Source organism: Microcaecilia unicolor, chromosome 9 (assembly GCF_901765095.1).
Source record: "Microcaecilia unicolor chromosome 9, aMicUni1.1, whole genome shotgun sequence".
NCBI classification, from domain to species: Eukaryota; Metazoa; Chordata; class Amphibia; order Gymnophiona; family Siphonopidae; genus Microcaecilia; species Microcaecilia unicolor.
In genome coordinates, this window is record NC_044039.1 from 38,042,323 (window position 1) to 38,068,167 (window position 25,845).

Sequence of the window (25,845 nt, forward strand, 5' to 3'; positions counted from 1 at the left end):
TGAGCTTTTCCCAGTGTGGAATTAAATATGTACTTATGTAGTAGAACTATAAATATACATATATATTTTCACAGATGCAGCCATCAAAAAACTGCTCACTGTGTATATGCTCCCGGCATACTTGCAGGAAGAATGCTCAATCTCAACCACCAGACCCAAGTGCTGCACTAGTGAGAATACAGAGGCCAACTGAGCGGAGGGAATTCCATCCGAGATAAATATCTGGATACGAGAGGGCATCTATCTCTGCCGCTGACAAGTCTTTTTAGCAAGAGAGTAAGCGAGGCACATGGAAGGTCAGAGCGAAAAGAAGTAGTTCTAGAACTGGGACCTCCCCTTAAGGTACTATCCATTGAGAACTCCCAGAAGTTGTTTTTTTTTTTTTTTTTTTTCAATGGTCACGAAATTGACGGAGTGAAAAGCTGCCAAAAAAGACTACCGAGACTCCAAAGAGAATGAAGAAAAAATTCCTTCTTGGGAGCTAGAAAGTAAAATTTTACTCTGCAAAATAGAGCAAGGTAATGGCCGAAGGCCCAAGAACATCCAGAGAAAACAGAAAGTGGGACGCTTGTAGAGAAGACAAAAACAGTCTGCGCCAACTTGACTAAACAAAGAGAGAAAAAATAGAGACAAGCTACAAAATCTAATGAGATCACACAAGAGCTCAAATGAGAGACCTGGCTACATGCACCCCGTAACCTAGAGTGTGCCCGAAATGCACCACCCGTTGCTTGACCTGACAACTCTGCCAATAAGACTGTCTGTAATGAACCAGACATCTAGGAAAGGATGAAACGAAGAGACGTTGTTTCATGAGCACCGCTGCTACTACGACCATAACTTAAGAAAAAAAGTGCGCGGAGCCGACGTGAGACCGAAGAGCAGGGCAAGAAAACTGGTAATGAGGACCTTCTCATCATCCTCGTATCGTGGACATTACTCCTCCTATACTGAGATGTACTAAGATGTACCGACCCACACCCATAAGAAATGAATGTGGTACTTGCAACCTGGATTGACCACAACTGAGGACAGGATGCTGGGCTTAATGGACTCTTAGACTTTCCCCATATGACAATACTCATATACTAATAGCAAAAATGCACAGGAAGTGAAAGAATCCCCTTCCAATTGAAAGGAAGGTCTGGAGTGAGGACGTATAGAATGAAAATGAAAGGATCACCATATGTTGAGCGTGGACTGAGACACACTGGCCTTTAATTTTACCGGATCTCCCAAACCTCGTATCATGTCATGCCTCCTTCCTCACTGATATGCACAGAGATGAACAGACGCACACTCACGAGATATGAATGTGGTATTTGCAATCTGGATTGACCCCATCTGAAAACAGGATGGGGACTCTTGGCCTTTCCCATTATGGCAACACTTATGCCCTTATGGCAAAAAATGCACAGAAAATGAGTGAATCTCCTTCCAAGAGAAAAAAAAAAAACTCTGGAGAGAGGAAGAATAAAATGAAAATGAAAAGGAATAGACTTGGAAAATACCTATTACGGAAAGGTGGTGAATTTGTGCCACAGGAGACAAGACTGTACCTGACGTCAAGAAAGCTTGAAACAAGACCCTAAAATCTGTAAGGAAGAGAAAGGGATAGCAGATATTATGGATGGTCATACTGGACAAAACCAGAATGTTTACCATGTGCCCAGGCTGAATAGATAGAGGAAACAAAATACAAGTAGATGGCGTGAGGACCTCCCAATATCCTTAAGTGGGAGAAAATGCAAATTGACCAGATAACTTTACTCCCTAAGTGGACATATATCTTGTAAGTCCTAGAAGAAAACTAAGATAACACATGAGAAACTCCAAGACAGTTGGAAAGTAGAGAAGACGTGAATAAACATGCCTTCTAAGCAGCTGAGAAAACTGGGTGCTCGGTAGACAGGACTCCTAGAATATGAGAACCATCTGAACCATGTAGCCTATGCAGCTGTCATCTGCTATGCCAAAGAGAAAGCACAGCCATGAAAGAAAATTGCTGAAAGGAAGTGTGGGGAAATCTTGCCTGACCAATTTACTTCAATTCTTTGAAGGAGTGAACAAACATGTGGACAAAGGGGAGTCGGTTGATATTGTGTATCTGGATTTTCAAAAGGCGTTTGACAAGGTACCTCATGAAAGGCTACAGAGGAAATTGGAGGGTCATGGGATAGGAGGAAATGTCCTATTGTGGATTAAAAACTGGTTGAAGGATAGGAAACAGAGAGTGGGGTTAAATGGGCAGTATTCACAATGGAGAAGGGTAGTTAGTGGGGTTCCTCAGGGGTCCGTGCTAGGACCGCTGCTTTTTAATATATTTATAAATGATTTAGAGATGGGAGTAACTAGCGAGGTAATTAAATTTGCTGATGACACAAAGTTATTCAAAGTCGTTAAATCACGACAGGATTGTGAAAAATTACAAGAGGACCTTACGAGACTGGGAGACTGGGCGGCTAAATGGCAGATGATGTTTAATGTGAGCAAGTGCAAGGTGATGCATGTGGGAAAAAAGAACCCGAATTATAGCTACGTCATGCAAGGTTCCACGTTAGGAGTTACGGACCAAGAAAGGGATCTGGGTGTCGTCGTCGATAACACACTGAAACCTTCTGCTCAGTGTGCTGCTGCGGCTAAGAAAGCGAATAGAATGCTGGGTATTATTAGGAAAGGTATGGAAAACAGGTGTGAGGATGTTATAATGCCGTTGTATCGCTCCATGGTGCGACCGCACCTTGAGTATTGTGTTCAATTCTGGTCGCCGCATCTCAAGAAAGATATAGTAGAATTGGAAAAGGTGCAGCGAAGGGCGACTAAAATGATAGCGGGGATGGGACGACTTCCCTATGAAGAAAGACTAAGGAGGCTAGGGCTATACAGCTTGGAGAAGAGACGGCTGAGGGGAGACATGATAGAGGTATATAAAATAATGAGTGGAGTGGAACAGGTGGATGTGAAGCTTCTGTTCACGCTTTCCAAAAATACTAGGACTAGGGGGCATGCGATGAAACTACAGTGTAGTAAATTTAAAACAAATCGGAGAAAATTTTTCTTCACCCAACGTGTAATTAAACTCTGGAATTCGTTGCCGGAGAAAGTGGTGAAGGCGGTTAGCTTAGCAGAGTTTAAAAAGGGGTTGGACGGTTTCCTAAAGGACAAGTCCATAAACCGCTACTAAACGGACTTGGAAAAATCCAAAATTCCAGGAATAACATGTATAGAATGTTTGTACGTTTGGGAAGCTTGCCAGGTGCCCTTGGCCTGGATTGGCCGCTGTCGTGGACAGGATGCTGGGCTCGATGGACCCTTGGTCTTTTCCCAGTATGGCATTACTTATGTACTTATGTACTTATGAAGTAAGACCTTATGTCCAGAATTGCAAAGTACGCAACAATTGAGTATCAGACAATGTATTTCATTGCACATGGCATCTGAACCATACAGCCTACGCTCTAGAGAACGTTTGTTAAGATCTTAAAACACTGTATAAGAACATAGCCACGGAGGAAAATTTCCTGAAAGGAATTAAGATCTTATATCCAGCATTGTAAAGTACCAAACAATAGACTATTCGGCAATGTAGTTCTATCCACATGGCACCTGAACCAGATAGCCTATGCCATAGAAAATGTTTGTTAAGTTCTTAAAAACCCTGTATAACATCATAGCCATGAAGGGAAATGCTTGAAAGGAACTAAGATATTATGGCCAGATTTGTAAAGTACTAATCAATTGACTATTAGAAAATGTAGTCCTATTCACCAGGAAATGAGAAAGACACAGAGTGACGTACACTGGACCCCCATAAAAACTGCGCTAGACAATAGCGAAGACCTTTCCTCCAAACATCACACACAAGGGAAAGGAATAGGAAAATGGTTATTTTGGAGCTGAGATACAATTTAATTCGCCCCATTGTCAAAAACAGAGTATTCCCGACTGAGCTGCACTTTGAATCGGAGTCTTGCCAAGAACAAAGAAATCGCCAACTGAGCTGCACTTTAATTCACAACATTGCTAGCAACCAAAAAGTCCCCGACGGAGAAAAAACAGAGGGAAAAACAAAATGAGCGCCATTCGCATCGTAGCATTTCTTTCTTTTTTTTTTTTTTTTTTAATAGCTTGAAAATACATGTAAAAATTAATTTCGGGGCAAATATACTACCAATTGCCCCAACTACTGGAGAAACAATATCTCCTTTCCATTGCACAAACAGCCAAACACAGTAAAAGCAGAAAAAACGCTGCCGCGTCAAGGGAAATTGCAGCTGCAAGCAAAACAATGGCGGCCAAGCGCGCCAAAATGAGAAGAATAAAGTTCGGGACAGAAAACCACTGACCGGACCGACGAAGAAGCAGGAAATCTGTGCCGCCGAAAAACAGATAGCCTCCGATGCCGCACAAAACATGGTTTAGCCTCTGGCCCGAACAGGAACCGTCAATACAGCTCCCAAGCTATACAGACCCGTCCAAGAGCGAGCACGCGCTTAACAGTTCGCGCCTCTTTTTTTTTTTTTTTTATTACAACTACCGCCGCTAACAACGCCGGATAGCAGAGGAAAAATAATTAAGATAACAAAAAACCGCCGATTAAAGTCACAGACGCTGACTTATCACTTTTTTTTTTTTAAATAGCTCTGCCAGAAAAGAAAATAAAGACTCTTCAAACAGAATAAGACAGAAGAGCTACCTGCTTGTTATAAGCCTGGGGAAAGCAAAAACTACTTCCTTTAAATTCCTTTCATTTGAATTAATTCTTTTAATTTTCTTTTACTTGATTTAATTCTTTAAAAACAGCTGCCTATTAAAAGTGGCTGCCTCTCCCAAAGACGGTACATCTTTCCTGAGAAAGGGACGGCCCTTCCCTGCTAAGCCAGGGAGATGGGGAGGAAGGGGGTGGACTCGAGACACCCGAGTTTAACACCCCAGAGGCTGTCAAAGAAAGAAAAGAAACCCTGTAAAGCCTCTAATTACGATTCCAGGCACAGAAGAAGTATTATAAATATATCTGTAATATCTTATAGAGAAAAAGAGAGAGAGAGAGAGAGAGAGAGAGAGACTAATGGGCTCACTTCCTACCTGCTGAGAGACTGAGAAAATACTGAGGCTAAGGTCACATGGCCAGGGCTCCTATTGGCTCTCTAGAGTCAGAGTTTTTCTCAGTCTCCACCTGCTGGTAGGCGGGCACAACCCAACAGTCCAATCCTGGTCCGGTCCGGAGGGACGCTAAGGAAATTCCTTTTTTTTTCTCTCAAAGAGAAAGAACTGTGACTGAAGTATTCAACACCTACCACCTGCTGGATACTGAGAATACTGAGTTTGGCTGAGACTGAGCAGGGGTCTTATTGGCTCTCATGAGAGTCAGAATTCTCAGTCTCCACCTGCTGGTAGGCGTGCACAACCCATCAGTCATTTTCTGGGCCGGTCCAGAGGAACACTAAGGAAACTTCATTTACTGGTGGAAATGAGAGTTGTGACATGTCATGCAAACTACAATTCAGACTGCTGTAAATCCATAGACTGTTGATCTCTTGGCAACTGTGGGAAACACATGGCAGGCTCCAACCACAGCCACCAGCGGAAGTATTCAGATATTCAGGAGACAGGACCTACTTTACCAGGCTGCGTAGAAGAGTGGCCTAATATTTAGTGCAGCGGTCTGAGAACCAGGGAAACCAGGCTCTATTCCGACTGCAGCTCCTTGCAATTCTGGGCTAGTCACTTAACCCTTCATTGCTCCAGGTACAAATTAAATACTTGCATATAATATGTAAACTGCTTTGATTGGAACCACAGAAAGGCAGTATATCAAATCCCATCCTCTATCCTCTTTTCCTTTCCTTTAATTCCAGACAGTGGAGAGCATAAGAGTTGTGCCATGTTTCATGGTGACCAGGTATGCAACATTCCTGCTCTAGCAAAACATTGGCAGGATGAGCTGGTGCAGACGTAAGAATTCTCCTAAAAATCCGACTTACTATTAATAAAAAATATCTTCTTTTATGCTCATCAGATGACTTGTTATATGGAGCAAGTATGTAGAGTCAATATTTATTTTTAACCTAAAAACACATTTTAACAGAAAACAATGAATATGCTCAAATGGATGTTAAGACAAAAAAAAAAAAGCCAAATCAGCCTAAAGTGTTGCAGTACACACACACACACACAAAACTCAGCTTACCTTCTGTTTTGCTGAATGCTGGATGAGTTCTGTAATCAGTACTTTATCCTGCTGCAGCCTTCTCTTCATCAGTTTAGAGCAGTTGATGTTGATGGCATCCAGCACATGAGCTGTATTATATTCCACAAAGGGTCGACTATCAATCAGCAGCACTTTCTCTGTGGCACCCTCCAGCAAGGCCACCAACTTCTCAGCAGCCATAAGCTGAGTCCTTGGCATCTCAGCCATTAGAGCAGTAGATCTTCACTGCCACCACCAGCACCACACCACTTCCTCCTCCCCTCCTAAATATATGACAATGATGTAATCGTTTTCTGCTCAAAGGCTTAGCTCCTCCATTGTATTGTAAATGTATGAGGTCATGCTGGTGGTGACTGGCAAAAGAAAAAAAGTGAAATCCATTTTTTTTTCCTTCTTCCTCCAAAAAGAGCCCTCAGAGTGAATGTCTTTCTTCCTCCTTCCCCCTGCTGCTGATGTTTTGCTACCAAAAAAAAAAAAAACTCAGTCCACAAAGAAACAGCTTTACTTCTGATTCATCTGGGAGGTGACTGGAGGACCCATTTCCCAACCTCAAACAAAAGAAGCTTCCATAGCATTACCTCATCCTTTACCTTTGCTCCTCTCCCTCTCCAAGAGATCCAACCACAATCAAGAGCCTACATGATAAAACAGGAGGAAAGGAAACAGTTAAAGAAAATATATATTTTTGTTTTTACTATTGTTTTTTTAAATTGTATATGCTGATGCTTTATTTTCATTACAGGTATAGGTGTATATAAATTATATATCTTTAATCATACACATGCTTGCAAAAGATGTAAGAGCATAGTATATATTGAATTCCTGAATTACTTGGAACAGTGATGTTTGTGGTTTGGATGATTTGTGATTAAGATAAAATAGGGGTATATTGGGTGAGGTTTTAAACATATCAAATGTATGCTATATTTTATTATTGTTACTACTTTGATATTATGAAATGTAAGGCAGGATACAAAGGTACTGAAAAGCAAAACTAATCTACACACACCCACTGATGTATACAAAAATAGACTAGTACAAAGAAGAAGCATATTTATCAAACATTCCTATGTGTCAAATACTATGAAACAGTTACTCTGCATGAAGACATCTAAACCAGGCACCCATAACTTAAAAACATCATAGAACAAATATAAACAAGTCACAGTAATTTGTATAGCAAGTACTTAAGATGATGGTTAAGGTATTATCTGAAACAACTGTGCTCCATCACACGAACTCTCGTCCACGCTCTCATTACCTCTCGCCTTGACTACTGCAACTTACTCCTCACCGGCCTCCCACTTAGCCATCTATCCCCCCTTCAATCCGTTCAGAATGCTGCCGCACGTCTTATATTCCGCCAGAACCGATATACTCATATCACCCCTCTACTCAAGTCACTTCACTGGCTTCCGATCAGATACCGCATACAATTCAAGCTTCTCATCCTTACCTACAAATACACCCGGTCTGCGGCTCCTCACTACCCTCATCTCCCCCTATGTTCCCGCCCGTAACCTCCGCTCACAGGACAAATCCCTCCTTTCAGTACCCTTCTCCACCACTGCCAACTCCAGGCTCCGCTCATTCTGCCTTGCCTCACCCTATGCCTGGAACAATCTTCCTCAACCCCTACGCCAAGCCCCCTCCCTACCCATCTTCAAATCTCTGCTTAAAACTCACCTCTTCAATGCTGCTTTCGGCACCTAAACTTTCGAGAAATATAGTATGCCCTATCAGATTGACTCTACACTTGTACCCTGTCTTTAGATTGTAAGCTCCTTGAGCATGGACTGTCCTTCCATGTAGCGAATGCTACATACCTGTAGAAGGTATTCTCCGAGGACAGCAGGCTGATTGTTCTCACTGATGGGTGACGTCCACGGCAGCCCCTCCAATCGGAATCTTCACTAGCAAAGTCCTTTGCTAGCCCTCGCGCGCCCGCGCGCACCGCGCATGCGCGGCCGTCTTCCCGCCCGAAACCGGCTCGAGCCGGCCAGTCTCGTATGTAGCAAAAGAGAAACAAGGGAAGACTCAACTCCAAAGGGGAGGCGGGCGGGTTTGTGAGAACAATCAGCCTGCTGTCCTCGGAGAATACCTTCTACAGGTATGTAGCATTCGCTTTCTCCGAGGACAAGCAGGCTGCTTGTTCTCACTGATGGGGTATCCCTAGCCCCCAGGCTCACTCAAAACAACAACCATGGTCAATTGGGCCTCGCAACGGCGAGGACATAACTGAGATGGACCTAAAAAATTTACCAACTAACTGAGAGTGCAGCCTGGAACAGAACAAACAGGGCCCTCGGTGGGTGGAGTTGGATCCTAAAGCCCAAACAGGTTCTGAAGAACTGACTGCCCGAACCGACTGTCGTGTCGGGTATCCTGCTGCAGGCAGTAGTGAGATGTGAATGTGTGGACAGATGACCACGTCGCAGCTTTGCAAATTTCTTCAATGGAGGCTGACTTCAAGTGGGCTACCGACGCAGCCATGGCTCTAACATTATGAGCCGTGACATGACCCTCAAGAGCCAGCCCCGCCTGGGCGTAAGTGAAGAAAATGCAATCTGCTAACCAATTGGATATGGTGCGTTTCCCTACAGCCACTCCCCTCCTATTGGGATCAAAAGAAACAAACAATTGGGCGGACTGTCTGTGGGGCTGTGTCCGCTCCAGATAGAAGGCCAATGCTCTCTTGCAGTCCAATGTGTGCAGCTGACGTTCAGCAGGGCAGGAATGAGGACGGGGAAAGAATGTTGGCAAGACAATTGACTGGTTCAGATGGAACTCCGACACGACCTTTGGCAAGAACTTAGGGTGAGTGCGGAGGACTACTCTGTTATGATGAAATTTGCTGTAAGGGGCCTGGGCTACCAGGGCCTGAAGCTCACTGACTCTACGAGCTGAAGTAACTGCCACCAAGAAAATGACCTTCCAGGTCAAGTACTTCAGATGGCAGGAATTCAGTGGCTCAAAAGGAGGTTTCATCAGCTGGGTGAGAACGACATTGAGATCCCATGACACTGTAGGAGGCTTGACAGGGGGCTTTGACAAAAGCAAACCTCTCATGAAGCGAACAACTAAAGGCTGTCCCGAGATCGGCTTACCTTCCACATGGTAATGGTATGCACTGATTGCACTAAGGTGAACCCTTACAGAGTTGGTCTTGAGACCAGACTCAGACAAGTGCAGAAGGTATTCAAGCAGGGTCTGTGTAGGACAAGAGCGAGGATCTAGGGCCTTGCTGTCACACCAGACGGCAAACCTCCTCCATAGAAAGAAGTAACTCCTTTTAGTGGAATCCTTCCTGGAAGCAAGCAAGATGCGGGAGACACCCTCTGGCAGACCCAAAGAGGCAAAGTCTACGCTCTCAACATCCAGGCCGTGAGAGCCAGGGACCGGAGGCTGGGATGCAGAAGAGCCCCTTCGTCCTGCGTGATGAGGGTCGGAAAATACTCCAATCTCCACAGTTCTTCGGAGGATAACTCCAGAAGAAGGGGGAACCAGATCTGACGCGGCCAAAAAGGAGCAATCAGAATCATGGTGCCTCGGTCTTGCTTGAGTTTCAACAAAGTCTTCCCCACCAGAGGTATGGGAGGATAAGCATACAGCAGGCCCTCCCCCCAATCCAGGAGGAAGGCATCCGATGCCAGTCTGCCGTGGGCCTGAAGCCTGGAACAGAACTGAGGGACTTTGTGGTTTGCTCGAGATGCGAAGAGATCCACCAAGGGGGTGCCCCACGCTTGGAAGATCTGGCGCACTACTCGGGAGTTGAGCGACCACTCGTGAGGTTGCATAATCCTGCTCAGTCTGTCGGCCAGACTGTTATTTACGCCTGCCAGATATGTGGCTTGGAGCACCATGCCTTGACGGCGAGCCCAGAGCCACATGCTGACGGCTTCCTGACACAGGGGGCGAGATCCGGTGCCCCCCTGCTTGTTGACATAATAACATGGCAACCTGGTTGTCTGTCTGAATTTGGATAATTTGGTGGGACAGCCGATCTCTGAAAGCCTTCAGAGCGTTCCAGATCGCTCGCAACTCCAGAAGATTGATCTGTAGATCGCGTTCCTGGAGGGACCAGCTTCCTTGGGTGTGGAGCCCATCGACATGAGCTCCCCATCCCAGGAGAGACGCATCCGTGGTCAGCACTTTTTGTGGCTGAGGAATTTGGAAAGGACGTCCCAGAGTCAAATTGGACCAAATCGTCCACCAATACAGGGATTCGAGAAAACTCGTGGACAGGTGGATCACGTCTTCTAGATCCCCAGCAGCCTGAAACCACTGGGAAGCTAGGGTCCATTGAGCAGATCTCATGTGAAGGCGGGCCATGGGAGTCACATGAACTGTGGAGGCCATGTGGCCCAGCAATCTCAACATCTGCCGAGCTGTGATCTGCTGGGACGCTCGCACCCGCGAGACGAGGGACAACAAGTTGTTGGCTCTCGTCTCTGGGAGATAGGCGCGAGCCGTCCGAGAATCCAGCAGAGCTCCTATGAATTCGAGTCTCTGCGCTGGAAGGAGATGGGACTTTGGGTAATTTATCACAAACCCCAGTAGCTCCAGGAGGCGAATAGTCATCTGCATGGACTGCAGGGCTCCTGCCTCGGATGTGTTCTTCACCAGCCAATCGTCTAGATATGGGAACACGTGCACCCCCAGCCTGCGAAGTGCCGCTGCTACCACAGCTAGGCACTTTGTGAACACCCTGGGCGCAGAGGCGAGCCCAAAGGCTAGCACACAGTACTGGAAGTGGCATGTGCTCAACTGAAATCGCAGATACTGTCTGTGAGCTGGCAGTATCGGGATGTGTGTGTAGGCATCCTTCAAGTCCAGAGAGCATAGCCAATCGTTTTGCTGAATCATGGGGAGAAGGGTGCCCAGGGAAAGCATCCTGAACTTTTCTTTTACGAGATATTTGTTCAGGGCCCTTAGGTCTAGGATGGGACGCATCCCCCCTGTTTTCTTTTCCACAAGGAAGTACCTGGAATAGAATCCCAGCCCTTCCTGCCCGGATGGCACGGGCTCGACCGCATTGGCGCTGAGAAGGGCGGAGAGTTCCTCTGCAAGTACCTGCTTGTGCTGGAAGCTGTAGGACTGAGCTCCCGGTGGACAATTTGGAGGTTTTGAGGCCAAATTTAGGGTGTATCCTTGCCGGACTATTTGCAGAACCCACTGATCGGAGGTTATGAGAGGCCACCTTTGGTGAAAAGCTTTCAACCTCCCCCCGACCGGCAGATCGCCCGGCACTGACACTTGTATGTCGGCTATGCTCTGCTGGAGCCAGTCAAAAGCTCGCCCCTTGCTTTTGCTGGGGAGCCGCGGGGCCTTGCTGAGTCGCACGCTGCTGACGAAAGCGAGCGCGCTGGGGCTTAGCCTGGGCCGCAGGCTGTCGAGGAGGAGGATTGTACCTACGCTTGCCAGAAGAGTAGGGAACAGTCCTCCTTCCCCCAAAAAATCTTCTACCTGTAGAGGTAGATGCTGAAGGCTGCCGGCGGGAGAATTTGTCGAATGCGGTATCCCGCTGGTGGAGATGCTCTACCACCTGCTCGACCTTTTCTCCAAAAATATTGTCCGCACGGCAAGGCGAGTCCGCAATCCGCTGCTGGAGTCTATTCTCTAGGTCGGAGGCACGCAGCCATGAGAGCCTGCGCATCACCACACCTTGAGCAGCGGCCCTGGACGCAACATCAAAGGTGTCATACACCCCTCTGGCCAGGAATTTTCTGCACGCCTTCAGCTGCCTGACCACCTCCTGAAAAGGCTTGGCTTGCTCAGGGGGGAGAGCATCAACCAAGCCCGCCAACTGCCGCACATTGTTCCGCATGTGTATGCTCGTGTAGAGCTGGTAAGACTGGATTTTGGCCACGAGCATAGAGGAATGGTAGGCCTTCCTCCCAAAGGAGTCTAAGGTTCTAGAGTCTTTGCCCGGGGGCGCCGAAGCATGCTCCCTAGAACTCTTAGCCTTCTTTAGGGCCAGATCCACAAGTCCAGAGTCATGAGGCAACTGAGTGCGCATCAGCTCTGGGTCCCCATGGATCCGGTACTGGGACTCGATCTTCTTGGGGATGTGGGGATTACTTAGTGGCTTGGTCCAGTTCGCAAGCAATGTCTTTTTCAGGACATGGTGCAAGGGAACAGTGGATGCTTCCTTAGGTGGAGAAGGATAGTCCAGGAGCTCAAACATTTCAGCCCTGGGCTCGTCCTCCACAACCACCGGGAAGGGGATGGCCGTAGACATCTCCTGGACAAAGGAAGCAAAAGACAGACTCTCAGGAGGGGAAAGCTGTCTTTCAGGAGAGGGAGTGGGATCGGAAGGAAGACCCTCAGACTCCTCGTCAGAGAAATATCTGGGGTCTTCTTCCTCTTCCCACGAGGCCTCACCCTCGGTGTCAGACACAAGTTCACGGACCTGTGTCTGCAACCTCGCCCGGCTCGACTCTGTGGAGCCACGTCCACGATGGGGGCGTCGAGAGGTAGACTCCCTCGCCCGCATCGGCGAAGCTCCCTCCGCCGACGTAGTCGGGGAGCCCTCCTGGGAGGTGGCCGCAGTCGGCACCGCACGCGGTACCGACGTCGGGGACCTCACCCCGGTCGATGGGCCAGCCAGCGCCACGCTCGACGGTACCGGAGGCGCAAGCACCGCCGGTACCGGAGGGGTAGGGCGCAACAGCTCTCCCAGAATCTCTGGGAGAACGGCCCGGAGGCTCTCGTTCAGAGCGGCTGCAGAGAAAGGCATGGAGGCCGATGCAGGCGTCGACGTCAGAACCTGTTCCGGGCGTGGAGGCTGTTCCGGGCTGTCCAGAGTGGAGCGCATCGACACCTCCTGAACAGAGGGTGAGCGGTCCTCTCGGTGCCGATGCCTGCTGGGTGCCGACTCCCTCGGCGACCCAGAGCTCTTGGTGCCGACGCGGGGAGGAGACCGGTGTCGATGCTTCTTCGACTTCTTCCAAAGCATGTCACCGGAGCTCCCCGGCACCGATGAGAAGGACGTAGAATCCATCCGTCGCTTCCTCGGGGCCGAGGTCGAAGCAGGTCGATCCCGGGGGGGCTGTACCGCAGGAGCCCTCAGGGTAGGGGGAGACCCACCCGAAGGCTCACCGCCACCAGCAGGGGAATGGACAGCCCTCACCTGCACTCCTGACGATGCACCACCGTCCGACGACATCAGGAGACGAGGTCCCGGTACCACCGACGTCGATGCAGCTATCCGATGTCTCGGCGCCGATGCAGAGGGCCGATGCCTCGATGCACTCGATGCACTGGCGGCCGAGGATGGAGGTCTGGACGCTGATGACGTCGATGCACTCGATGACCCCGGTGCCGATGCCGACGAAGAGCCCGAGAACAAAACGTTCCACTGGGCCAATCTCGCTACCTGAGTCCGCCTTTGTAACAGGGAACACAGACTACAGTTCTGAGGATGGTGCTCGGCCCCCAGACACTGAAGACACGAAGAGTGCCTATCAGTGAGCGAGATTACCCGGGCGCACTGGGTGCACTTCTTGAAGCCGCTGGAAGGCTTCGATGTCATGGGCGGAAAAATCACGCCGGCGAAATCAAAATCCGAAATGACGAATTCGAGCACCAAAAACTTTGAGGGAGAAAATCTCAACCGAGGCCGAAAAGAGGCCTACCCCGACAATGAAAGAAAACTTACCGGGGCAAAAACTGGAAGTACAGGAAGGGGCAAACGAAACCCGAGGGGTTTTTCGGAGCACTTTCCGCACGAAATTAGAACTTTTCCGAAGAAAAAACACGTCGATTGAAAGAACGGACGCGCGAGGTCGACTCTCCGGGGCTCGACACTGCAAAAACACAGCCGTACCGAGTGCGGACGAAAGAAGACTGGCCGGCTCGAGCCGGTTTCGGGCGGGAAGACGGCCGCGCATGCGCGGTGCGCGCGAGGGCTAGCAAAGGACTTTGCTAGTGAAGATTCCGATTGGAGGGGCTGCCGTGGACGTCACCCATCAGTGAGAACAAGCAGCCTGCTTGTCCTCGGAGAATAAATTGTACAGTGCTGCGTAACCCTAGTAGCACTTTAGAAATGTTAAGTAGTAGTAGTAGGACAAAAAGTATAAAATTTAAACATTGATATGAAACCTGAACACAGAGCATACCCAGAAGTCAGGTTCAGGATGTCCACAATAAATATGCATGAGATAGATGAACATTCAAAGGAGGCACTGCATGCAAATCTCTCTCATGCATATTCACTGTGGATTTCCTGAAAACCCAACTGGCTGAGTATGCAGCAGCTCCTATGCCCAGACAGATGAAACAGCTGATCGCAAGAAAAACACAATACCCACCCTGCAGCTAAATCTTAGTAGCGGCTTCGTGACTGATTGACTGTTGATATATAGTCACTTGGACAGGATAGGTAATTGAAGTTAGTCTTCTAGACAGGAATTGTGCATTGTTTACTGGCTAATCAGTTGCTAGCAAGTAATGAAGCAAAGTTTAGAGAAAGACCATCCCTAGAGGAACCTGCTTATCTTTCATGTTGTATTGTTTCTTATTTCCCCTTACGGACTCTCAGATCAACACATCCAAACCATCTTGATGTACCAACCTACAGGGAAATCATTCATGAGCACAGTAGACATTCCATATTCTTGGTACAAGGTCCTGAACTTTGGAGTTCCCTACCTCAACACTTGTGACATCATTCATCTCTAGCCCAATTTAAGGCTGCCCTCAAAACTTTCTCATTGCAAGATCCTTATTCCTAAACTCTACTGCTCTTAAAAACATTCTTGTTTCAAAATTCTTGTGTTTAAACTCTACTCCTTTATACTTCACTCACTGGTGACTGAGCAGAGCCAGTTGCGGAGCTTTGTTCCACACTATTGTGCGTTTCGAGTTTTGATTGCCTTGTGTTCCCCAGCTTTTAGACTGTAGCCACCCAGATAGTATATAAAGCCCACCTCTTTACCACTGCTTTTGACTCCTAACCACTACTCACTTGCCCTGTCCTTTAACCTCACCTATTTATTCTCTTCCCCTTAATTGTTCTGTTTACCTGTCTTATCTAGATTGTAAGCTCTTTGAGCAGGGACTGTCTTTTTTGTGTATGGTGTACAGCGCTGCGTATGCCTTGTAGTGCTATAGAAATGATAAATGGTAGTAGTAGCAAGGACTGGATTGAGAACCACTGCTCTAAAAACAAAATAAAACAAAATGCATTTTGGTCAGTGCAGCTGGGCCTGGGCATGTCATGGAGGGAGTCTGGATAGATGTGGCTAGTCAAAGACCATTTTATATCTTCCCTGCCCAATACAATTTAATAAAACATAAGCAGGGTAATTTACAAAAAGGCATTCCCATGGGTAAAACAGTGTCTAAATGCTGAAATGGCTTTATAAAACTGCCCTTCTAACAATTAGGTAATCACTGTATGCATCTACTTTAACTTGCATCCTTTAGAGACATTTTTCAGGGAAGTTAATAGCTTTTCATTTATACACACACAACATCTCAATACAAACATACTATTATCACCAGGTAAGTGACCTCTTACAAAGTCATATCCTTTTTGTCCATTTCTTGCATGCATTTCAGCTTTAAAAACAAACTTGGCAAACAAGAAGCTCAAATATCCACATCAAAACTCATTATGTAGTTTGGGTACAAGCATGACTTGAGAGCAGTCACAAAATTGGAATCTGCAAGAACTGTCTTCACTTGCTCCTCATATGCTGGTAATGTTCACTATCAAAGTAATAAATAGTTTGTAGTTTATTAATGTATATTCTGCTTACATTTAAGCAGATTGCACAGTAAAACATACACAATCATAAAATTACATATAAAATTAAAAAATTCAAGAAAAGAAAAATACTATTATGCATTTTTACAGAAAGTTGTATGCACAAGGGGTCCTTTTACCAAGCTGCAGAAAACGTTGGACTTAGCGTGCCCTTACACAGGTTTTTCCCAAATGCTAAGGCCATTTTTCCTGCGGTTGGAAAATGGCTGATTTTCTATTTTCTGAATTATGGCCATGCATTCATGTTTCCATTAGTATGCGGCTCATTTTGTAGGTGGTAAAAGCTCACACACTAATCCTGTGCTGATCAGTTACCACTCAGTAATGTCGATGTGCTAACTGATTATCAAAGAAATGCCCCAAACATGCCCCCTCCCATGAAATTTTTTTTTAAGTCTTTTGCATGCAGTTTGTGCATGTAAATGTCAGGTTTACTGCAGGACATCTGAGTACAACCCACAGTAAGCCCTTTTAAGTGTTAGGCATGTATCAGTCACCACATGTTGTCACTTTTGCAGATAGCACAGATGCATTTACCACCTCCTAAACTGAGGTTGAAGATGGGTAGAATCACAAACAGGCCTATACCCACATCACATAAAAGGTAAAATTATGTCTTACCTGATTATTTTCTTTCCTTTAACGCAGTAGATGAATCAAGGAACTAGTGGGTTAAATCTGCCTACCAGCAGGTGGAGATAGAGATAAACAAACTAAAGGCAGTGATGCCAGACGGCCAGCTCCTTCCTCAGTTACTATGTCATTCGTAAGCATTTGCCAAGGCCAAAAATATGAAACCAATAACAACCAGAAATCATTCTCACTATGGAAAACAGAGAACCAAATAAGAACTTCGAAATAACTGCAACTTGATCCAGAAATCGGAATCCTTTCCATGTTCCCATATCTGTCTGAACTCTGCAAAAGAGAACCAGGAAGGAAAAAATAGCCACACTGCGCGGAAAATGAAAAAACCGTCGGCTGAACTAGGGAGGGATCCTGGATTCATTTGCTGCGTTAAAGGAAAGAAAATTATCAGGTAAGACATAATTTTACCTTCCTTGTCACTTGCAGTAGATGAATCCAGGAACTAGTGGGATGTACCAGAGCATTCATTAAGTAGAGTGGGAAGCCTACGCTCACCGCACCAACACTCCCGCCCCAAAACTCGCATCCTCCCGAGCAGACACGTCTAGCCTGTAATGCTTCGTAAAAGTATGACGGGACGCCCAAGTAACCGCCCGACAAATCTCTTCCAGAGATAACACCGACGCCTCCGCCCAAGAAGCCGCCTGTGCCCGAGTAGAATGCGCCTTCAGGGCCACTGGAGATGCCCGCCCTTGTAGCAGATATGCCGCTCCAATGGCTTCCCTAATCCAGCGAACAATGGAAGCCTTAGAAGCCGCCTCACCTCTTTTCCATCCCGACAAGAGCACAAAGAGATGATCCAAGCGTCGAAACTTGTTAGAGATCTGCAAGTACCAAAACAAGGCTCTCCGCATGTCCAGGAAATGTAGCAAGGCAAACTCCCCCAGATAATTCTCTCTTCGAAAAGACGGAAAATAAACCACCTGATTGACATGGAAAGCCGAAACCACTTTAGGTAGAAATGACAGCACGGATTGACACCTGGCCCCTGATGAGAGGGGGGTCCAGCTGGACGCTTCTCGTTGCGAAAGGAAGAATGCTGCCCAACACGAGGACGCTAAAAGGCTGCGTTGGACTGTCCCAGGCGATACCGTCGCATCTCTCTGAAACGTGACCTTGAGGCTCCCTGCTTGGAAGTAGACTTCGGTCTATCCTCAGGAAGACGCTGAGATTTGGAATCCCCAAAATCTTTAACAATCTTTTCTAGGTCTTCCCCAAAAAGCAATTTCCCTTGGAAAGGCAATTTAATGAGCCGTTGCTTAGAGGCCATATCTGCAGCCCAATGATGGAGCCACAGAAGACGCTAAGAGGAAACGGTCAAGGCCATGAGTCTGGCTGAAGCACGGACCAAATCATACAAAGCATCTGCCAAGTACGCCATCCCAATATCCATCAGCGACATCTGAGGAGTTCCCGGCATATCAGACTCCGAAATCGAATCCATGACAGAATGTAGCCAACTGAGACAAGCTCTAGCCGCATAAGAACTACAAACAGAAGCTTGAAGTGTCAAAGCGGCCACCTCAAAGGCACATTTTAAAGAGGCCTCTAGCCGTCTGTCTTGCATATCCTTAAGTGCCACACCACCTTCCACTGGAAGAGTAGTCTTCTTAGTGACTGCCGTCACCAGGGCATCCACCCCAGGTAGAGCAAACTGCTCTAAACGGTCCGCTGAAACCGGATACAGATTGGCCATAGCCCTGGCTACTTTCAGCCCCCCATCCGGATCTGCCCACTGGGTCGAAATCAACTCTTCAATAGCTTCATGTACTGGAAAGGCCTTAGAAGGTCGTCTGGTACTAGCCATCTTGGGGTTGACCGCCTGAGAAGCTGTGGAGGACAACTCCTCCTTATGGAAAATCCTCACGGTGGAAAAGTCCTCTGTTTGGTCAGTGAGGACACCATCCTCCACGTCCTCTACCCCCATCTGCTCCGAGAGAGCCACTACATAGAAAGCTGCAGGCGACCGTATGCAGGACCCCTCCTCAGACCCCAAAGAAAGCCTAGGCTTTTTAAGGGAGGAGAAATCTTCTGGGAGAAAACCCAAAATCTCCTGGTTACCCCCAGACCCCCTGAGAGAATCAAAGGCCGAAGCTGTCGCAGCCGCGTGAGGGGGGGGGGGGGGACAAGGCCCTTTTCAACAAAAACGCCTGATGGGGTAGCACAATAAACTCTGGCGAAAACCCTCCTCCGCAACGGAGGAGGTCGCACCACCGCCCATAGTGCCTGATGGCCCCTCCAACTCCCCTACCAGCAGAGAAAAAGCTTTGCCCAAAACCACTACCGGAGCCGGCTCTGCAACCGATCGCAAAATGGCACGAGAATCGCAAGGCTCTGGGCGAGAAAGCATGCTGTCGAGGGGGAAGCCACCGCTCTGTCAAGTCCCGCCAAATCAGCGCACCCTGCACTGCAAAGGCCCGCTGCTGAACGCCATTTCCCGCATCGGGAACAGCGTTTTACCGCCTCTGCTGCCATCGCCCGTCGCCGAACAGGAACCCAGCAGGACTTACCCCGGACCGGGAAAGCGCGGGAACTGACAGCTGAGCCGAAGGAAAAAAAAAACTCTCTGACTCCATTTCGAGGCAGGCTCAGACAAGCAGGCAACAGAAAACAGGACTCGGACAGCAGTAACACAAACCTGCTCTCAGCAAAAAAAAAAAAAAAAAAAAACACTTCCCTGTGCTTCTCTGTTTCTCTTTTAAATAAATTCTATGGTTCTTTTTTTTTTTTAGTGAGGAGGCAGAAACAAACAGGGAAGGCAAGGAACAGCAAAAGCCTGTTCAGAGGGAATTTGAGGTGCAGCAGGGACCCAGCAACTGCGTATGCTGCCAAAGGGGACACCACGAGTCCGCCACCCCCGGCTCAAACTGGCCACCGGCCCAGGAGCACCCTCAGAGGCCTTGGGCCCTGGAGCTGGAGAAAAAGCCATCCACCACCTGCTGAGATAGAGACATACTAACTGAGGAAGGAGCTGGCCGTCCGGCATCACTGCCTTTAGTTTGTTTATCTCTATCTCCACCTGCTGGTAGGCGGACTTAACCCACTAGTTCCTGGATTCATCTGCTGCAAGTGACAAGAAAATGTGTGTTCTTGTCACTGTGTGTACATTTACATGTGGGGTGAATTTAAAAGAAGTATTGTATGCATATAGGGTTAGATTCTATATATCACGCCTAAAAAAAAATCAGCACAGAAAAGAAATACAACTAAGGTTAGGCGCGGTTTATAGAAAACACCTTGTCTGTCTATTGTTAAATAAATAGCACCACTAGAAATTCACATAAGTAGATAAACTACCTATTTAAATTTGTACAATAGCCATTACACTGAAAGTTCCCGATAATTTGTTGAAATTAATGGATTAAAAATTTCTTTTGCTAATCATTTATTCAAAATGAATGTATAGCAAAAGAACCCTTAATGAGTATAAACTATTGTAAATTTTAGCACTTACCATGAATGAGGTGCAAAAACTAGCATGCTGTAAGTACAAAGGCTGTGTGGTAAATGCACAGGGCGTGCCCAGCATCTGTCTTGGATTTACCGCACAGGTAGACACTTGCTGTATGGACACAACATTAGGAGCCCTCGCACTATCTGTAACTTGTCTGCCTTATTCAACATCGGTTTCAGTTTGTTCAATAAATTCAATCTAAACAAAATAAATCTTTCACAACTGATTTCATGTGGGGCTTTAAAGAGCACAGAAGTAGCAAAACCCCTAAGCATTAAGCTTGCTGAGAAATGGCAGTATCCTGATCACAAAGCTTAACATGGAAGGACAATGCTGGAGTGAAAAGTATGTCCAAATAACAGCACAGGCCTATAGTAATTCAACCATACAGCAGTGTGTGAAAACTTCACACAATCCAATCAATGCAGTGTCCAAGGAGGAATCAAATAGGATAAAGAACTGAATGTCATCAGCATAGATTCAGTAATGCAAATTCAGTTCCTTCAACTTCCAGCAAAATGGGGCAAGGTGCAGATTATTACAGACAGGGATGAGTTATGTGGAGGGGCATTTTCAATAAGACGTCTAAATCCAATTTTAGACTTTTTTGCAAAACATCCAAAAATACAGTAACAAACATAGCCATTTTCAAACCAGAAAAACGTCCAATTTTTTGTTTTGAAAATGGCCATTTGCTAGACATTTTTGTGCTCAGACAGTCTGTCTTTTAGGACCAATGTAGAAAAACCATCCAAAGGGGAAAACGCACAAAAACAAGCCATTGGGATGTCTGGGGGCCATCATTTTTAGTAGACTGGCCACAAAGACATCCCAGCAGAGAAGTGGGGCACCCTAGGGGCACTACAGTGGACTTCACATAAAAGGTCCCAGGTACACATCTCACCGTTATCACCTTATATTGTATGGTGAGCCTTCTAAAATCCACCAAAAACCTACTGTACCCAACTATACACCACCACAATAGCCCTAATTACATTACATTACACAGGACTTATAGCCCGCCGGTTACAATAATTAAAAAAAAGGTTCAATTGTCTAAGTAATAAACAATAATACTAATAGTAATTGAACACACTAACGTCCACAGAAAATAAAATAAATGAACTGACCTTTCATTTTAACCAGGCACTACATATTTTCTAAATAAAAAGGTCTTAAGCGACCTCCAAGCCTCTCCTGCCTGCTTAAAATCGCAGGATAGAGTTAATAAATGAAAAGATCCCACATAAAAAATATTCTGTTTCAATACATTTAAAATGCTTACTAAAGCAAACATGACAACAAAATAGTTACTGTAGCAAAATAATTACCTACATCCACAAATAACCAAAAGACAAATTCTGGGGACCTTTTTGACTTCTCTTGCCTTCAAGGATAGTTGCAAAGCTCCAAAAAATGTCTTCCTCTCCTAGGGTCCTGTTTACTAAGCCACGTTATAGGTGCATTAGCATCTTTAACGCGTGTTAATCATGTACGCGCATTAACCGTGTACACACCTACAATATTCCTATAGGCGCTTACACGGTTAGTGCACATGCTAATTGTAGGCGAGATAAAAACTCTAACACACCTAAGTAAACAGGACCCCTAGACTAGGTTTGCCCAAGCTCTTTGGTTGTGATCTTTTCACTAGTTCAGAATTGTTGCAAAAGTAATCCTTCTAGTGTTTTTAGCTCACACTAGAAATCAGCTGGTGCTAAACACAGACACCCATAGGAATTAATGGGCATCTCAACGTTTAGCACTAGCTGATTTCTAGTACAAGCTAAAAACGCTAGCGTACCTTAATAAAAGACTCCCTAAGTGCCTATATTCATTTTTGCATAATTGCTTGAAATGGTTTAAATTGCTAAATATGGAAGAAAGAAAGGGAAAAAAAAGGACCTCAAACCTTTAGCCCAAAGATATTCACTATTTTTCAAGGGGGGGGGGGGCAGTTTGTCAAAAAAAGTTGTATGTGAAAGCAAAGAACATCACTGGACAAAGCGGCAGACACCCTGTCAGCATCCACTACCCAGAACCCTTTCAAGCTGATTCCCCTCCCTGCACCACTAGTTTTATCTCCCCCCTCTACTTTCTCTGAAGGCTTGTCTGTAGTGCCATCTTTTGAACAGCTATTCTTTTGTTCCAGTACCATGTAGTTTGTAATAAGTTTGAACTGCATAATGCTTTCTCAGACTGCTGAGAACAGGATGGGATTTTGGGCAGTACTACTACTACTTGTGATCTGGATTGGCCACTGCTAGAAGCAGGATACTGGACTAGATGGACCATTGGTCTGACCCAGTATGGCTATTCTTATGTTACCATTTCTATAGCATTACTAGACGTAAGCAACGCTGTACACTGAACATGGTAAGAGACAGTCCCTGCTTGACAGGACAAATAAGGAATAAGGGAATTACTTAAGGTGGGAATGATAAAACAGACATGGGTACTGAACAAGTGAACAGGAGTTAGGAGTTAAAAGCAGCCTCAAAAAGGTGGACTTTTAGTCTAGATTTGAAGATGGCCAGAGATGGAGCTTGATGTACTGATTCAGGTAGTCTATTCCAGGCATATAGTGCAGAAAGATAAAAGGAACAGAATCTGGAGTTTGCAGTAGAGGAGAAAGGTACAGATAAGAGAGATTTATCTGATGGAGAGGAGTGTAGGGAGAGATAAGAATGGAGAGATACTGAGGAGCTGTAGAGTGAATGCACTTGTAGTCAATAAGAGGAGTTTGAATTGTATGTGGAAATGGATAGGGAGCCAATGAAGTGACTTGAGGAGAGGGCTAATATAAGCATAGTGACACTGGTGGAATAGAAGTTGTGCAGCAGAGTTTTGAACAGGATGAAGGGGAGAGAGATGGCTTAGTGTGAGACCTGTGAGAAGCAAGTTGCAGTAGTCTAAGCAAGAGGTGATAAGAGTGTGGATAAGGGTTTTAGCAATGTGCTCAGAAAAGAAGGGACACATTTTGGTGATGTTATAGAGAAAGAAATGACAGGTTTTAGAAGTCTGTGCAGAGTAAGAGAGAGGAGTCAAAAGCAGCAGATAGATCAAGAAGGATGAGGATAGAATAGAGACCTTTGGATCTGGCCAGGAATAGGTCATTGGAGACTTTAGCAAGGGCTGTTTCAGCTGAACGTAGAGGACAAAAGCCAGATTGAAGTGGGTCAAGAATAGATTGAGATGAAAGAAAGTCAAGGCAATGGCAGTGAACAGCATGTTCAAGTATCTTGGATAGGAAAGGGAGAAGGGAGATGAGGCGATAGTTGGAAGGGCAGGTAGAGTCCAATAAAGGTTTTTTGAGGAGTGGTATAACTACAGCATGTTTGAAGACATCAGGAACAGTTGGAGTGGAAAGTGAAAGTGAAAGATTGAGGATATGACAGTTAGAAGGGATGACAGTAAGAGAGATAGTGTTGAGTCGATGGGTGGGAATAGGATCAGCGGAACAGGTAGTCAGTTTGGAAGAGGAAAGAAAATGTGCCGTTTCCTCTTCAGTGATTTCAGAAAAGGAAAAAAGGAGACAGGGGATGAAGGAGGGTTGACAGAATGTACTAGAGGAAGGAGAGATGAAGGTGACTTGATTGAGAACACAACATTAATCTTGTGAACCTTATCATGAAATCATGAAATTACTCAGCCATAGTCTGGGCAGAAAGTGAAAGATGGGTTGAAGATGAAAGCACATTAAGGAGAGAGTTCAGAGTGGCAAAGCGATGTTGGGGGGTTGAGCCAAGAGAGTTTGTCAAGTGGATGTAGTAGTCTTGTTTGGCAAGAGCTGCATAGTACAAAAGAATAACTGTTTTGGAGATAATGCCAGCAACAAGTCTGAGGAAAAAGTGTGTGTGTGGGGATGAACCCTACTTTAGCCAATATTCATCCCAACTAAACATACTAGCTCATAACAAAATTAGGCCCACAAGAAACAAACCAAATAGTGATAAGAAAATTTAAAGGTAGATATTAAATATCTAGTTTCAATTAATCTTAATTTCACATTCATAATAAAACTGTTTGGCATTAAAAACAAAATCACTTAAACACAATTGCCTTATCCCAAAACCACTAATTGTGGCTTTATCTCAAAAAGTTTCCAATTGCATAAGATGAAAAAATAAAACAAAATAAAATAAACAGAGTATCTTGAAAAACAAAAAAACATTTACAGGGAAACTGGAGCCTAAAAGTTCCAACTGCCACCATTTAGTCTTACAAATCCAGAATTGTTTCCTTCTTATCTGAGTGTTTTTGTATACCTTAAAAGACATGTATTTTATTCCAAAGCAACACACATTTTTATCTATTTAGAAGCAGTCTCTAGCCATCTTCAAGGCAAAAGGAGACCAGTAAGCTGCCTCTAGACTCCACATTTACAATAATTCAAGAACACTGTTTAGACCTAAACTATTATAATTATCTGAACAACTTGCCTTCCACTTTGTCCAGACTGTATGCTTGCCCAAAGGAAGATTAAAATACCTTGGCCATGGAAAATTAATCAGCAGCTGAGTAACACCAAATTACACGTGTTTAGATAGTCAAGAGTACTGAGGAGGCCTATCATGATCCATGTTGAAATCTTATTCTACTGATGGACATACATGTCATAATGATGATATTTGGTTAAGATAGTCATCTTTGATATATATTGATGTAGTGTCACAATTGTTAACATATGAAAAATACAAAAGTAATGAAGCAGCAAGAAAAATATTGTTTAAGTAGTATGCAGCTGGTATAGGTATTTCTTTACCCCTTCAGAAGATTTGAGTGTGAGGTTATTTTAACAGTGGATGAGTGTGAATGATTGGGTTGAATGAGTATGAATGTGTTTTGATGTAGGCAACAAGGGGAAGCTGATTAGGTTAAAAATTTGAAAACATTTTTCAATGATTTTTTGTCTAATAAAGTTGAATAAGATAACAATGACTGTAGTTACTTTTGTGAGAGATTCATAGCTGTAAGAGATACTGGGATACCCTCTACAGACAGGGCAGAGGGTATGCTTATTAAAAGTTATGGTACTTTTCTTTTGAAGTGAAAACTGCCCACCAGGTTATGTGATACAACTTTACTGGGAGCTGCAGAAAAGCAGAATCGTTTCATAGGATCTCTAAGGGAGTGATAGGGAGAGTAGATGACATGGAGAAGCAGACTGGATTGGGAGCTGCAGAAAAGTACAATTGTTTCATAGGATCTCTAAGGGAATGACAGGGAGAGTAGATTGCATGGAGAAGCAGACTAGATAGGCCATATTTTTCTTTATCTACCTACATTTTTATTTATTTGTTACATTTGTATCCCACATTTTCCCACATATTTGTAGGCTCAGTGTTTTTCAATGTTTCTATGTAAGTTATATTGTTTATTTTTATTTCCAAGGTTACACTCCAGAAGTGTAATAAATGTAGCAAATTGTTTAAGAAAATATTTACATAACAGGAAGCTATGTTTCATCAGTAAAACTTTAGGTGATAATCACATTAAAAAACATGTTGCACAATATATAACATTTCATCTCTAAAGTATATTGAACACTAATATACCCACCATTAATCACAGATTTGACTGCCAAGTCCTTGTTTTGAAATTCTTTACATCATTTTCATGCATTTCCCTTTATTGCCTGTAATCAGTCAAGGCCAGAACAAATTACAAACTTCCTCACATGGAAAGGAATCCAATTGTTTCATACAGTGTGTGTGTGGAATATAATCTGACATCAGCGTACCTATGAAACAAAATACG

General features: G+C 45.2%; 1 protein-coding gene across 3 annotated transcripts in view; it reads right to left on the minus strand.

Annotated features, from left to right (window-relative positions):
• DUSP16 (dual specificity phosphatase 16) overlaps nucleotides 1-25,845 on the minus strand; it is a 198,628-nt gene that overhangs the window by 91,117 nt on the left and 81,666 nt on the right. The window contains exons 3-4 of one of the 3 annotated variants that reach the window (XM_030214784.1): nucleotides 25,648-25,723; nucleotides 6,191-6,846 (exon numbers count right to left, since the gene is read on the minus strand). In XM_030214784.1, the coding sequence (XP_030070644.1) occupies nucleotides 6,191-6,418 (228 nt within the window). In that variant the 5' untranslated portion in view covers nucleotides 6,419-6,846; nucleotides 25,648-25,723. Of the gene's footprint in view, nucleotides 1-6,190; nucleotides 6,847-25,647; nucleotides 25,724-25,845 lie in introns of those variants that run through there. The other 2 variants (XM_030214785.1, XM_030214783.1) reach the window with 2 other exon arrangements.